Source organism: Panthera pardus, unplaced genomic scaffold (genome assembly GCF_024362965.1).
Source record: "Panthera pardus isolate Hobbes unplaced genomic scaffold, ASM2436296v1 HiC_scaffold_22, whole genome shotgun sequence".
Classification (NCBI taxonomy): Eukaryota; Metazoa; Chordata; class Mammalia; order Carnivora; family Felidae; genus Panthera; species Panthera pardus.
In genome coordinates this window covers 80,546,825-80,561,860 of record NW_026526788.1, presented here as the reverse complement: position 1 = coordinate 80,561,860, position 15,036 = coordinate 80,546,825, and the positions used below count along the sequence as shown (strand labels likewise).

Below are 15,036 nucleotides of genomic sequence, written 5' to 3'. Positions count from 1 at the left end.
AGCGTGATGTACCTGAGATTTAACCTCAATTCAGAAACTCTATGGTATAGAACATCTCCACCCCAGTAACTGAGCAAACTTGTCCACCATTTTCTGCTGGTACATTCTACCTGTGTTGACTCACTGTCGAGATTCGTACAAATTATGGCATCCAGGGACGTGTGGCATTTAATTCCGCGGGGGACCACTCCTTAGTAGTGTGTCCCGACATGGTGGGTCCCCTGGGGTGGCCTTAGGAGCGTGCTCAGGGGTGGTCACTTTGCGGGAATGTTTCTGTAGGGACGCATACCTTGGGGTGAATCGGAGGTCCTCTAGGTGCCTTTCAACTCTGGGTCCCTATGATTCTGGCACTGGAATAAGAGTGAGCGATCAGAGCCATGGCTCTGGCTGCCTCTTCCGTGGTCCTACGGAGCAGAAGGGGAACCAGGCTGTCGCTGACAGGTGAGTGACATAACCTGAGGGCTCGGAGGCCTTCGGGACTAGGCTATATTAACAGGGGTAGAGCCGTGTCTGGCTCACTTCACTTCTGCATGTGTCCATTCGATGAGATGAGACCATCTCTGCCAGTGGGTGGAAGGACAGGAAGTGCTCCACGGATGTAACTCACGTGGCTGTCTTCTCACCACAGTGGCAGCCGTGGGCCCGCACACGGATGCCGCTGCCGCTGCTGTCCTGGGCCTGCCGGATCGGGCCCCCCGAGGACCCCGGGTCCCGGCTCTCCCAGGTCACAGCCACCGGCCTCCGTGCCTGCTGCCTGGAGAACAGAGTGTCTTTTCTTCCCTTTGTGACTTTGTACAGCGTAGAAGTCCGGCTACTAACTTGCGTTGATGGAGCCTCGAGGTAGATTAGACTCTGGTTACTCAGAGGACTCCTTTCGCCTAGTCTCGTGCCGCACACGGGCCAGCGTCCCGGGAATCTCCTTGCAGGCAGGAGACGAGAGCGGGGGACGCACGTTCTCACCGCGCACTGCGGCACTGATGGCCCACCGCGCCCGGCCCAGAGGCAGCCCAGCCGGGCTCTGGGACAGAACGGAGACGTGCTTCCCGGCTCGGGCTTTCACACATGTGGCGCGTCACGCAGTCCGGGCAATGGCATTCAAAACCTGGGTTGAGGGAGTTTGAAACGGTTGTCCGGTGAGTTCAGAATGAAACTATTTGCAGTCGTAATTTCTAGTAGGGCGAGTTTCTAGACCAAATACGTGAATTTGGGTGTTGTCTACTGCCCACACTCCCAGATCAATCTGTAGATGGGTTTATCTTATTTTCTTCTATTCATGTGTCAGAGGGGCAGGTTCCTATTTTGTTCACCAGGTTGCACAGCTTATGCCAAGTTCTAAAAGGATACTTAAGGCACACAGTGGCCTAGAACTCAGTGTTTCTTTCTGGAAGGAGTAAAGCCAAATGATGGATCGAAGGGTGCAGGTACTTAAGTGCTCCAAGTTCTGGCATTTGCAACTTAGATACATTCTTAATACTGGGCCGGGGGTGGGGGGGGGGGGGAGGGGGACTCTCTCCCACAGAGAAACAGTGGAAGAGAGAAATGAAATCTCGAACAGGTGCATACTTCGCTGGTAAGAGGCTAAGGTATATTAGGACAAAGCCAAAGCCACTTCCCGAGGATCAGAATCCGGGCAGGAACAGCATGGGGTTTATTGTAGGTGCGGGCGGCGGGCGGGCGTGCCCTGTGAAGCTGTATTCTTGCCTTGAAATCATGAGATGTCCACAATTTGCTAAGGCACCAAACCTATCGATGAGCCCTAGCTGGCTTGGAGTGATCCAGAAGGTGTGTAGGACCAGAGAAATTGTACACAACGGGCCAGATGATTCCCTGTTTCCTTTCCCTCGGCGTGTCTGTCGCTCACTGCTGCTCCCTGCGTGTGGCTGTTCCCTAGGGGGCTGTGCGTGGTCTGCAGTCAGAGCCACGTTTGAGGGGGTTCCCTGCAATTAGCCACGACTTGTGCTCATCTAGTCACTGGGCCGTGTCCGCAAACGTCCTTACATTAAGCACAGTGTGTGTGTGGTCAGTCTTGCACTCTTTTTTATTGTTTTTTTTTTTAATTTTGTAACATTTATTTATTATGGAGAGACAGAGCATGAGCAGGGGAGGGGCAGAGAGAGAGGGAGACACAGAATCCGAAGCAGTCCAGGCTATCAGCACAGAGCCCAACGCGGGGCTCAAGCTCACGAACCGTGAGATCACGACCTGAGCCGAAGTCGGACGCTTCACCGACTGAGCCACCCAGGTTCCCCGGATATTTGTTTCTTCTTATGCAGTTCGTCTGCTAGTGAGTACTGCTCAAGCTTCCTTTGCAGTTAACGTCCCTTGGTTTTATTACTTCTCTCCCACGCTGAGTTCTGAGTCCAGGACTTTTCCCGTCCTTCTATTATGATGATACCCTTAACTAGCCATCCATCCAAATATTTATTATGTCTGTTATGTGTCAGGTCCTCTGCTAAGTATTGGGGAAATTGTGATCCACACATGTCCAGCTTAAGGATTCTCCGTCTAGTGGAGAGACAAAAATTCAAACAACTGGTTTTAATACAGTTTTCACAAGAATGCTGTGTAGAGTCTCAGCTAGCGACCTGGAGAGTGGATCCCGACATGAAGGCAATCAGGTTTAAAAAAGTAAGGGTTTGGTAAGGATTTAAAAATTATGTGCTGGGGAATGAGGGAGACAGAAAATTTTATGTGAATTCCCTTTTAGGTGACCTGGGATGGTGAAGCAGTTCAAGGTAGAGTATACAGAACCGTGGGCTTTTGAAGTATTTCGGGGGCGCCTGGGTGGCTCAGTCAGTTAAGCATCCGACTCGTGATTTCAGCTCAGGTCACCATCTCACGGTTCATGGGATGGAGCCCCACCTCGGGCTCTGTGATGACAGCGCAGAGCCAGCTTGGGGTTCTCTCTCCTTGTCTCTCTCTGCCCCTGCCCCCCTCGCCTTCTCTCTATTTCAAAAAAAAAAACCTTTTTTTAATAAATAAAAATAAAATATTTTTGGAAAGTATAAGGAATTTGTTTATTCATCAAAAATTTATTGAGTAAAATGACCTGCGATTATTTGGTGACCAAGAGAGACAGCCTGTGGTCTCCCAGGGCTGGCTCATGGTCTAGTGGGGTGGGTGGACACCAGAACAGCCCAGGAGCTGCAGGACGTGTGAGCCATGTGTGGTCTTGGGTAGCACCCTAGGGGGTCTTCTGCCTCTGGGGAGGGGGGGTGCGGGCACAGTAAGCATTGTGGAGAAAACGTGCCAGGAGCTTAGACTTGAAGGGTAATTCCTCTGTGCAACCCATTTTATGGAGAGGAAACTGAAGCTTAGAGAAATTGTGATTTACAACTAACCAACTAGCTGGGGCACCTGGATGGCTCAGTTAGAAGAGTACACGATGCCCGATGCTGAGGTCGTGAGTTTGAGCCCCACGCTGGGTTGTAGAGATTACAAAACAAAAACAGAACAAACTGGTAACAAACCAGACCTGGAATGCTGGCCTTTGGCCCCTGTAGTGCCTTGTTGTTTCCTCGTGTGCCTTGATTCTAGATTTCCTGAGGTGGTACCTGAAACATTCATCTTCCACAGGACAGAGTGGGCACTGAACCCATTAATTACTGATTAGTTTTCGACCTGTTAACAAGGCTGACCCCTATCTTACATGGAGGAAGTACACTTGCAGTGTTGACGGTTAGGGATTTGCAGTGCACAGCAGCGGCTCATTTTGGAGTTACCGATGATTTCTGGCCAAGTGTCAAATTACAGTGAGGATTACAATCTAAGAGTTCTATGACGGGTCTAGTAAATAGCAAACCTCAAAATAATTAAACATGTGAAAACCTCTAAAGATCTTAGATCTATTTAAAAGCACTCTCAGAGTGGCGCCTGGGTGACGGTCAGTTGAGCGTCCGACTTCGGCTCGGGTCACGATCTCGCGGTCCGTGAGTTCGAGCCCCGCGTCGGGCTCTGTGCTGACAGCTCAGAGCCTGGAGCCTGTTTCAGATTCTGTGTCTCCCTCTCTCTGCCCCTCCCCTGCTCATGCTCTCTCTCTCTCTCTCTCTGTCTCAAAACTAAATAAATGTTAAAAAAAAAAAATTAAAAACACTCTTAGAATGATCTGTTTTAAAAACACATGTCATGGGGCACCTGGGTGGCTCAGTCGGTGAAGCATCCAACTCTTGATTTTCAGCTCAGGTAGTGATCTCATGGTTCAGAAGTTTTGAGCCCCACATTATTTCTGTGCTGACAGTGGGGAATCTGCCTGGGATTCTCTCCGCCCTTCCCCCTGCTGGTGCTCCCTTGCTCTCAAAGAGATAAACATTAAAAAGAAGAAAAAAACATGTAACAAAGTATTATTTATTGATAGCACCTCAGGTTATAGCGTACAGATGAAACAGGTACTTGCTTTTTTATAAATTTTTTTTTAATGTTTATTATTTTTGACGGGGGGAGAGAGAGACAGAGACAGAGCATGAGTGGGGGAGGGGCAGAGAGAGAGAGGGAGACACAGAATCGGAAGCAGGCTCCAGGCTCCGAGCTGTCAGCACAGGGCCCGACGTGGGGCTCGAGCTCACGGACCGCGAGATCATGAGCTGAGCCGAAGTCGGATGCTCAACTGACTGAGCCCCCCAGGCACCCCGAAACAGGTACTTTCTAGTATACTAATTCTCGCACAAACGAACTTGATACAGTAAATGGATTTTTAGTGTAAATGACTCAGCAGCAGCGTCGGAATCGACTCTTTCCAAACCTGGCTGGAGTGGTTGACTAGCTCCCCGGGCTCATTTTACATTGTGTATGATAAATGCTAGTGTACCTTAGCTTCTCTTACCAGGGATGTGTTGAGGCTTATTTGGTTATTTTGTTACAGCCATTTAGGTTTAAATGTAAATGCTTTAATTTGGAGTCACAGAGGTGCTATTTAATATTTCCATTGCTTAAGACACAGTAGTCGATACCAGAAGCCATAGGTCTCATGGATCTTTCTTGCAACTGGAAGAAAATGACCGTCTGTAAATCCATTAGTCTTTTCAGAAACACAGCTGAGGTTAAAAATGTGTTTGGTTTTTTTTAACTCTGCCTTTTATTTTTATCTGTTTTTTTTTTTTTTTTCTTCTCCCCCCATCCGGAAGTGGTCAGACTCTCACAGCCCCTGCAACCTCGTGTTTGGTCCTAACTCTATTCAGTGATTTTCCAGGAATCACCCTGTGCCTCAGCACCGATCGCTCAGTGTCCCTAACCCGGGTGCGTTGCAGCCCCGCCGCACGACCAGCGGTTTCCCTGGCGGAGGAGGGAGCGAGTTCCTTCCGGAGGAGGCTGATCCCGTGTCCTCTTTCCCCGCTGAAGGTTCCCCAGTGGTGCGCCGAGTACTGCCTGTCCGTCCGCTACCAGCACGGGGGCGTGGTGTGCACGCAGGTCCGCCCCCAGAGCGCCGTGCAGCTCGCCCTGCGGGTGGCAGACGAGATGGACGTCAACATCGGGCACGAAGTCGGCTACGTGATCCCCTTCGAAAACTGCTGCGCCAGCGAGACCATCCTGAGGTCGGTGTCGGGGTGGGGGGTGGGGGGTTGCCCTGCTGTGCCCCCGCCTCCACTCCTCCCATGTCGCCCTGTAACCCGCGGGGGACGGCCACGACCTTGTTAGTTTGGACCCAGAGACCGTCCGGCGTATGCTTCTCGAGCTCCTCCCCGGGACGGGTCGGTACCAGTTACCTGGGTTGACCTAGTCCGTGTGGTTCTCTGTGTGCCCACGCGCCCTGCGCTTGGCATGCCCACGCCTCTTCCGGGCGGGGCGGATTCCCTCCAGCCGCGAAGGGTCACCTCCTCCAGGAAGGCTTCCCTCCCGCTCCTGGAGTGTCAGTTGGAAAGCTCGGTGCTTGCCGGACTCTCCTCGATTCCAGCCTTCCTCGTGGCAGGTTCGACCGGCGTTTTCCGGGCCGCACTTGTCGGAGCCTCCCCGGTTCCAGAGAGTCTTCTCAGCAGCCACCACAAGTTGCCAGAGGGGGACCTCTTCTTATCTCTACTTATCGGGAGATATCCTCTGCCCCGGGGGCTCCAAGGGCTTGGCACACAGAGGAAAAGGGACAAGAGACAGGATAAGTGGGGGGAGAGCCGTCCCCTGAGGCAGCGTTGCTCAAGGAGTTTTGCATCACAGCCCACGTGGAAAGTAGTTAGCAGCACCTCAAGGACATGGTCGAGGCTGCTTGGCCATCCCGTGGGCTTCGGCCGAGCCAGGCGCGGCCTGGACGCCCCGAGGGCCGGGGAGACCAGTGTGTTGGGAACAGCGTATCTGCACACCTGTAACTCCTTTGTGGGGCCCACCGTGGGGGAAGATCTGCCCCAGCAGGGAGGGTGCACACGCGGTGCTCCGTGCCGTGCCGTGGTATGGGACAGCGGTCCCGGCGTGCTCCTCCTCGGACTCCCCAGCATCTCACATCAGCAAGTTTGCCAGCGGGAAGGAAGGAGCGGTGCCCTCCCCGAGCCAGCCAGAGGGCCCTGATCCTCCAGTGCAAGAGTCTGGGGTCTTCTCCCGTTCAGAAAGCCCGTGTGACTCATTTGCGTGGTACTGAGCCGCTTCCCCTCAAGTGTTTATCTTCAAAAACAGGAGACGCAGGGCGTCAGGCTGGTGTTAAACCAGGAGGGATCTTTCCGTCAACAGCGCTATGACTTGAACTTCTCGAAGATAGGCTCGTCACCTTCTGCTTTGATAGCCAGGGCCTCAAATTAGTACCTAGGCGTAAACTCTATTATGCAAAGGGTCTGTAAACGATACAGATGAAATAGGTAAAAACCTCCCTGCCGGTGGCGGACAGGGCAGGACCTACGTCCCCCGAAAGAGTAAAGGGTCCCTAACTTTGACAGATTGATTCTTTACCCTTCACATTTTGAAGTGGCCTTTCACATGCTCGCGGCAGTAATTAAAGGACAGCTCTGACTATATTCTAAAGTTAATGTATGTATTTTTATATCTTTAATGCCATCTGGAAACGTTTTGGCAGGGACTCTCGGTTACAGTTACTTCCAAAATGAAGTATTACAGTATTTTTATCTTTTATGGATCAAGTGTAAGTTTAATTAAGTTGTTTTTTGTTGTTGTTTTTTTTTTTTTTTTTTTTTTTTTTAGAAAGCCATGGAGATAAATAATTTTGGAGAAATCGAACAATGTTGTCAGAGCAGGTGGAAGACCCATCTCCCCGTTTAAACGTCTATTATGTGTTGGGACGTAGCTTCTAGGGGATTATTTTATGGCAGAGCCCCCGCCCCCCAAGCATTCAATCCTGGCGGCCGCACGAAGAACTGCAACTTATGTTGACATTTGTTTCGTTCTTACGTGCATGTAGCATTCTTTCTGGAAAGTAGCTCTCGGCTGCAGGGGGGCTGAACTGCAGGTGTATCCAGGAGGTGGATGGGAGTTGGGGTCCCGCTTTGGCCCCCTTTTGCTGCCTTTGCTGGGGGGCCCGGCCCTCACATTGCCTTTTTATCCTCACTTGGCAGTTTTTCTTGTTGCTGGGAGACTGCTCTTTCTTTCCCACCCTGACGACCGCCGCCCCCCCCCCCCCCCGCCCCCTGCCCCCAGCCGGTGCGGTGTCAGCAGATACTCTTGATTTGTGGCTAACAGAGCGGGAGTGGCAGCAAAGAGGCCACAGCTACTGCAAAGCCCCCTCTGATCAAAGAAAGCAATCCCCCATTTTCCCCCTCGGTTTTCCGCGCTCTGAAAAGGAGGCGACGTGGCTGTCAAATGCGTGTCTCTGCCACTTGCTCACCTGAGCCCCGCACAAGCCACCGAACCTCTCTGTGCTTACGCTTCCCCGTCCGTGAGATGGGGTGCCCGCTCTCCCTGTTCACAGGGGGGCTGCGGGGGCAAGACGAGCTCACGCGTGTGACCGACACGCGTAAGCCCCTTGTCCGTGTTCGCGGCTTTCTCGTTACAAAGGTAAATTGGAACCAGATTCATTTCCTTGGACATCTAATTCTAGCCATAATTTTTAATAAGCTCGGACTGAATGGCTATTTGAATGAGAGGGTTTAAGGTTAACTACCGATTATGGAAGGCAAGGTCCTGTATTTGGTATGGTCTTTTCCACTTTCTTTGTAACCCCTTAGTATCTAATCTTTTAGGTAGGTAATAGACACTTAGTAAATACAATCTTTATGCCTACCACTGTCTCCCCCCCCCCCCCCACCCCACGTTATATGTAACAATTTAGTTCTTCTTTAGGCTTTTTTGGTGGCCCTTTTTGAAACCGTAGATATACCTAAATATTATATACCTAGAATAGTCTTTCTGAACTATGTATGAAGATGTTCTGTAGAATGACACATAAATTTCAAATATGGACCCTCTAGAACACAGGTTGTAAAAGAATTACTCAGATTTTCATTCAAGGTCAAATTCAATATATTTCATTTCAGAAACTAATAAAACTTTTCTAGATTTCATTTTTAGCCTTCAGGAGTTTTGTATTAGGAATTTAAATATAAACTGCATTTGATGAAACTTTAACAGTGTCCAAATATATATTTTTACATAGTCATCAGAACAGTGCTTTTTTAAGCACTGTATATGTGATCTTATGAACACAAGGTAGGAAGTAGATCTCTGTGCTATAGGGAAAATCGAAGGTCCGTATACCTTTAGGATTGAGCCTTAGTGTTCCTTTAGCATTATATAATCTGGAAGGCCAGGCTTTGCTGAGTCCAGTGGAGTTTTAAATAAATCCCCATCCTCCCCTTTTTATTTAAGCCTCGATATTATTTACAAAACCCACACACTGCCTCCTCCTGGCCGGGAACATTTCTTCCTAGAAGATCGGTGCTTAGAGGAGGGAGTTTGCTGAGAAGGGGATAATTCATCTGACATGACGGGAGAGGCATAGATTTAAATAACTTGCTTTTAGACGAGAGTCAGTAGTAACTCGTGATTCTATCACACTAACTCCTGAGTGAGTTAGGGGACGGCAAAGGCGTTTGTGGTGGCGGCAGGAGTCGTCGTCTGGTGTCTCCCAAGAGCCGCTCACTTGACCGCCTCTTCTTTGTAGGTACTGCACCGATGGCATGTTGCAGAGGGAGATGATGTCCAGTCCGTTTCTGGGTAGCTACGGGGTCATCATCTTAGACGACGTCCACGAAAGAAGCATTGCCACGGATGTGTTACTTGGCCTTCTTAAGGACGTTTTAATGGCGAGACCCGAACTGAAGCTTATAATTAACTCCTCCCCTCACCTGATCAGCAAACTCATTTCTTACTACGGAAACGTGCCTCTCATAGAAGTGAAGAAGCAGCACCCCGTGGAGGTTGTGTACCTGAGCGGGGCCCAGAAGGAGTCTTTTGAGTCCATTTTACGCCTTATCTTTGAAATTCACCAGTCCGGTGAGAAGGGAGACATTGTGGTCTTTCTGGCCTGTGAACAAGTAAGTAATATTCTGACCCCACGGCGGAGCTGGGTTACTTAGGGGGGAGCCTTTTGACCCTGTGGCGAGGCTGTTAATAATGAACGTCCGGGTTTCAGTTTGCTGAGTCGCCGTTGAAACGCTTGCTTGTTTTAAATACTTGAGAAGACGCGCAGGCAGGGTAAACAAAACGTGTTCTGGAAGGAGAGCACAGAAGTGCTTCTGCAGTCCCAGGCGGTGAGGACGGAGGGCCCGGGGGGCGGCTTGGGGGCCTCCAGCCCGTGGTCCCCAGAGCTGACCCGCTGACACCAGGCTCGGGCCGAGTGTCCGTCTGCCCCAGAGGGTCTCGGGAGGGAAGATGCACGCCGACTCCCGTCATGCTCTCACTGTCTCCCGTGTGACCGGGGGCGTGTGCCGGAGAGGAGGCCTCTACCCATCCCACGGATGTCCCTCCAGTCGTCACCGCAGTGTTAGCGGGAAAGTATAATGCCTAGCACACCCAGAGGACTCTCTCCCTGCACTGGGGTCCTTTTAAAAAAGGATGAGAGGGGCGCCTGGGTGGCGCAGTCGGTTAAGCGGCCGACTTCAGCTCAGGTCACGATCTCGCGGTCCGTGAGTTCGAGCCCCGCGTCAGGCTCTGGGCTGATGGCTCGGAGCCTGGAGCCTGTTTCCGATTCTGTGTCTCCCTCTCTCTCTGCCCCTCCCCCGTTCATGCTCTGTCTCTCTCTGTCCCAAAAATAAATAAAAAACGTTGAAAAAAAAATTTTTAAAAAGGATGAGAAAGATCTCACATGGATTCTGGAAAATGTGATTTCAAAAGAGTAATTAGAAATGTATCACCGAGGGGCGCCTGCTTGGCTCAGTCCGTGAAGGTCCAACTCTTCGTTTCGGATCAAGTTTTGATCTCACGGTTTTTTGAGTGCGACTCCCACGTGGGGCTCTGCGCTGCTTGGGATTCTCTCTCTCTCCTTCTCTCTCTGCCCCTCCCCTACTCATGCTGCCTCTCTCTCAAATAAACTTTATTACTTAAAAAAAAATTTTTTTAACGCTTATTTAGTTTTGAGAAAGAGACAGAGCTTGAGTAGGGGAGGAGCAGAGAGAGAGAGGGACACACAGAATCGGAAGCAGGCTCCAGGCTCTGAGCTGTCGGCCCAGAGCCCGATGACGGGCTCAAACTCACAGACTGCAAACTCATGACCTGAGCTGAAGTCGGACGCTTAACTGACTGTGCCACCCAGGTGCCCCAAATAAATAAACCATTAAAAAAAAAAAAAAAGAAAAAGAAAAAGAAAGAAATGTGTAACTGAATCTTTGCTACTGCTTTTATATGGTCAAGGTGCCATCAGGCTTGCAGTGGATTTGGGTTTCGTTTTTATTTGTGGCTATACCCCGACCCTACTTCCCCTGTAGTATTCTGTTGGCTGAATCTAGAAGCCCCCAGAATCTCAAGGATTATCTCTTTCTTCTTAGGGACTAATTTCCTGGTCTTTTTTTCCTGCTCATCATCTTACTCAGTAAAAGTGCTACTTTTTAGCTGGCCATGACCCCAGTACGTAGTGATTCCAGTGATTAAGCAGAAACCACAAAGGGAAAGGGAGATTGTTTGATGTTGGCCGAGGCACCAGCTGAGCAAAGACAAGTGTCTCAGCTCTCCCTCAGAGCCTTAAGTACTCACATCTTTCAAAACTACTTGCAAAGTATTTACGCGGCTTGATGTTTAAAGCATAAAGGACGACGGGCCCTCCCGGCTTCGGGAACTTCAGACAGCCGTCTCACAATGTAGATTTTACCTGCTTCCATAAAGAAAGTAATTCAGAATCTCAAATATATAACTACCATAGATTTAGCGATTTCTCATGTATGGACCATACAGTTTCTTCAGTAGGAGGTCTTCTCCCTATTATAGCGATTTATTCTGTGATCATTTCCTAAGCCTGCATGATTCAAGAAAGTCCTGAGGAAAGTGGTAAGATGAACAGGCGGCCAGGGGAAGGATCCATGAGGACGATGACAGGTTCTCAGTGTAACCGGGCGAAGCCTGAGGAAGGGAAGATTGGCGGAATGAATGGTCAGTCACCAGGTGAAAAGGAAGACATAAGTTTCTGGGCGGGAGGGAGGAAGGATAATTAAGACTGATAGAATGAGTAGTCTTTCAAGTCAAAGTAGACAAAAATTCCAAAATGGATTTTTGGAAAAAAACTTCTCGCGTGCAGATCTTACGGTTCCGAGCCTCTGGGAGCGAGGCCACGATGGTGGGCAGGTGCCGCGGGTCTGACCTGGGGCCAGCCCTGGAACCCGTGAGCCAGGCTCCTCTTGGTGCACCGGCTCACGGCGGGTCTGGGTCGCCAGCGTCCCGCTGGCTCCAGCAAACCTCTGCCGGGACCAGCTTTCTCTCCCAGTCCAGCTCCGCCTTCCACAGCTGGCATCGGGCTCGCTTGTCCCCGTGTCCCACCTAACAGGCTGGACGCAGTTCAGTCTCCTGCCGGACTTTTCCCTTTTCTTCTTTACCACTTCTGCCAGGATTACCATTAAGGTACGCCTCTCCCTCTCCTGTGGTCTCGCAGTTTCTCTCTTGGACAAATGTGCCTTGCTCTGAAATCCATGTTAGCCGCTGTTGGTCACACCCCCACCCCCCATACTATTTGAAACTTTCTTGATTTCCATATAAAATGTTAAAACCTGCCACAGCAGTCAAATGTCCCGTGAGAGCAAATCCAAGCAGTTCAGTACATTAACAGAAATGCACTGTCATTTTTTAAGAGATACATTTTTTTTATTTTAAAAATCTTTGAATGTTTATTTTGAGAGAGAGTGCAAGCAGGGGAGGGGCAGAGAGAGGGGGGAGAGAGAGAGAGAGAGAGAGAGAGAGAGAGAGAGAGAGAGAGAGAGAGAGAGAATCCCAAGCAGGCTCTGTGCTGTCAGCACAGCGCCCCACACAGGGCTTGATCCTACAAACTGTGAAATCATGACCTGAGCCAAAATCAAGAATCAGACACTTAACCAACTGAGCCCTCCAGGTGCCCTTTAAGAGATACATTTTATTTTATTTTATTTTATTTTATTTTGTTTTATTTTGTTTTATTTTGTTTTATTTTGTTTTATTTTATTTTGTTTTATTTTATTTTGTTTTATTTTGTTTTACTTTGTTTTATTTTTATTTTGTTTTATTTTTATTTTGTTTTATTTTGTTTTTAATTTTTTTTAATGTTTATTTTTGAGACAGAGACAGAGCATGAACCAGGGGAGGGGCAGAGAGAGGGGGAGACACAGAATCCAAAACAGGCTCCAGGCTCTGAGCTGTCATCACAGAGCCTGACACGGGGCTTGAACCCACGAACTGTGAGATCATGACCTGAGCCGAAGTTGGCCACTTAACTGACTGAGCCCCCAGGCGCGCCTTAAGAGATACAGTGGAAATTGTAGAAATGCCCTCACACATTTTGGGTTGGTGAGCATTGGGTACCTCCCGTTGTCTATAACCGCTCGCTCAGCACCTCAACCTTCTGTGAATTAATCCCCATCGTCACAGGCTGTCCTGTGTTTTGACACTCAGTTGAGACTTTGAGCCCTCAGTGTTTATAGTTCCTTATCCTTTAACTTTTAACCTGAAAAAAAAAAAGTGAAATAGGTGAAGTAGAAAATGAAGTTGGGATTTATGGTGCCAGCAGCCAGATGGCTGTGCTGCTTTAAACAGGACGGCATTGTCGCCTGGAAGGTTTTCTGGGAAATGCCCTGCGTATTTGCGTCGCTCTGGGCCTTTTCGTCTTGGGGCCGGGGATCTCCCTGCATGTGTCACCGTGCTTTCCGTGGCTTTGCAGGTGACTTAGGAAGGCCCCACGTGGGTAAGTGCACAGACACATTGAGTAAGAAGGAAATGAATAAACAGTATTTTGGGGCACTGGGTGGCTCAGTCGGTGGAGCGTCCGACTTCAGCTCAGGTCATGATCTCGCGGTTCGTGGGTTCGAACCCCACTTTGGGCTCTGTGCTGACCGCTCGGAGCCTGGAGCCTGCTTCGGATTCTGTGTCTCTCTGTCCCTCCCCTGCTCGCACTCTGTCTCTCTCTCTCTCAAAAATAAAAATTAAAAAAAAAAAAGTGAACAGTATTTTAAGCTTTCTTTTTCCTTCAAATTCTGAAGGTTATGGCCTCAAATCCTTTGTTAGCTGAGCCTGAAGCGCCTACACTATGCACACTGTCAGTGTCTATTTTGCTCTGCTTTTTTTCCTTTTGAAGAGTTCTTTTCTTCTTTTTTTCGTTCTCCATTCAGAACAAAACTCAACCTTAGAACCCACCTACAACCACAAAGCTTTAGCAATGGGAAGCAAATAAAAACTGAGTGGCCCAAATCACTTTTTAAAGAGTATCCGAAGAGAATAAGAAATGTTTGAGTGCAGTTGGAAGGTTTATTTTGAAAAATAATTGCCCACAAGCGGGCTGCTGGAATCAGCCTCCTTTTCCAGCTCCAGGAACGCCTGTGGCAGCCTGTTCAGGAGCGGCGGGGCGGGGAGGGAGGGTCATCCGGGAGGGATGGAATGGGGCCTGTCCTGGGGGGCCGAGCAGCAGCCAGGGACAGGAGACACAGCCCACATCTCTGTCCTCCTCCTGGTAATTTCTAATAGGCTGTCCGCATGTGGAATGGTGATGTGATCAGAATTAGAAATATGGAGAAATTATTTTGTTCTGAGTGTTCCAACTGGCAAGTTTTCATTTATTATGATCAGCAGGTACTCTCTTGGCTTGGTAGAAATCTGCCCCAAGGACGCCACCTCTGTGCGGAAGAAGGGGGTCTACACGGGAGGGTGTCCCTGACAGCTGCTCCCGTGGAAGCCTCTGCCCTGCTTCCTGGGGCCTCCTGGAGGCCCAGGAGTCGCTTTCAAACAGCTCTCCCCGGGCCTTAGAGACCTGTGATGCCATTTTTCTAGGCAGATGTGTCCCCTACAAAACCCTGAGTCAACTCAACCCTCTTCTACAGATGAAGGGAAGGAAGGAGAACGAGCTGGACACTGGAAAATGGAATAGGTCTTAGGTCTTCAAAACTCTTCGTGGTCACGAGAAGTCATCTTTTTCATGTAGATTTTTAGTGCAATCTGATGAACGAAATGAGACTTCTTCCATTCGGTAGTTTGTTAGCTGGGCCCTGAAGAAAGTAGAAAACTTCAGAAACATAAATTCCAAAGGTTTAAGAGTTACATTAAATGACACCTCTTTTATTTGAGGTCCTAAAAATCTAGTTGTATTTGAGAAATGGAAAAATACTATCTGGGGCGCCTGGGTGGCTCAGTCAGTTGAGCATCTGACTTCGGCTCAGGTCATGATCTTGCACTCCGTGAGTTTGAGCCCCGCGTCGGGTTCTGTGCAGACAGCTCGAAGCCTGGAGTCTGTTTTGGATTCTGTGTCTCTGCCCCTCCCCTGCTCATACTCTGTCTCTCTCACTCTCAAAAATGAATAAATGTTAAAAAAAAAAAAAAGAAAAAGAAAAATAGTATCTAAAGTGCCTTGCCTTTGGAGCATTTTGCCCCCTTACTTATGCGTAGTTTTAGGGGCAATAACTTACTTTTTCTTCCCCCAATACATTTGTCAGTGAAACAATTTAAAAGGATATTTCTACATGCTTGAATCATGCCACAGTGTGTAAGTCAGCAGTGACTGTCTCCTGCCGA

At 49.2% G+C, this 15,036-nt stretch overlaps 1 protein-coding gene across 3 annotated transcripts in view; it reads left to right on the top strand.

Moving 5' to 3' along the window:
- Window positions 1-15,036, top strand: part of DHX32 (DEAH-box helicase 32 (putative)) — a 52,786-nt gene that overhangs the window by 20,344 nt on the left and 17,406 nt on the right. For all 3 annotated transcript variants that reach the window (XM_053910020.1, XM_053910019.1, XM_019424634.2), the window contains 2 exons: window positions 5,335-5,528; window positions 9,026-9,398. In XM_053910020.1, coding sequence (XP_053765995.1) covers window positions 5,335-5,528; window positions 9,026-9,398 — 567 coding nt within the window. The remainder of the gene's footprint in view (window positions 1-5,334; window positions 5,529-9,025; window positions 9,399-15,036) is intronic.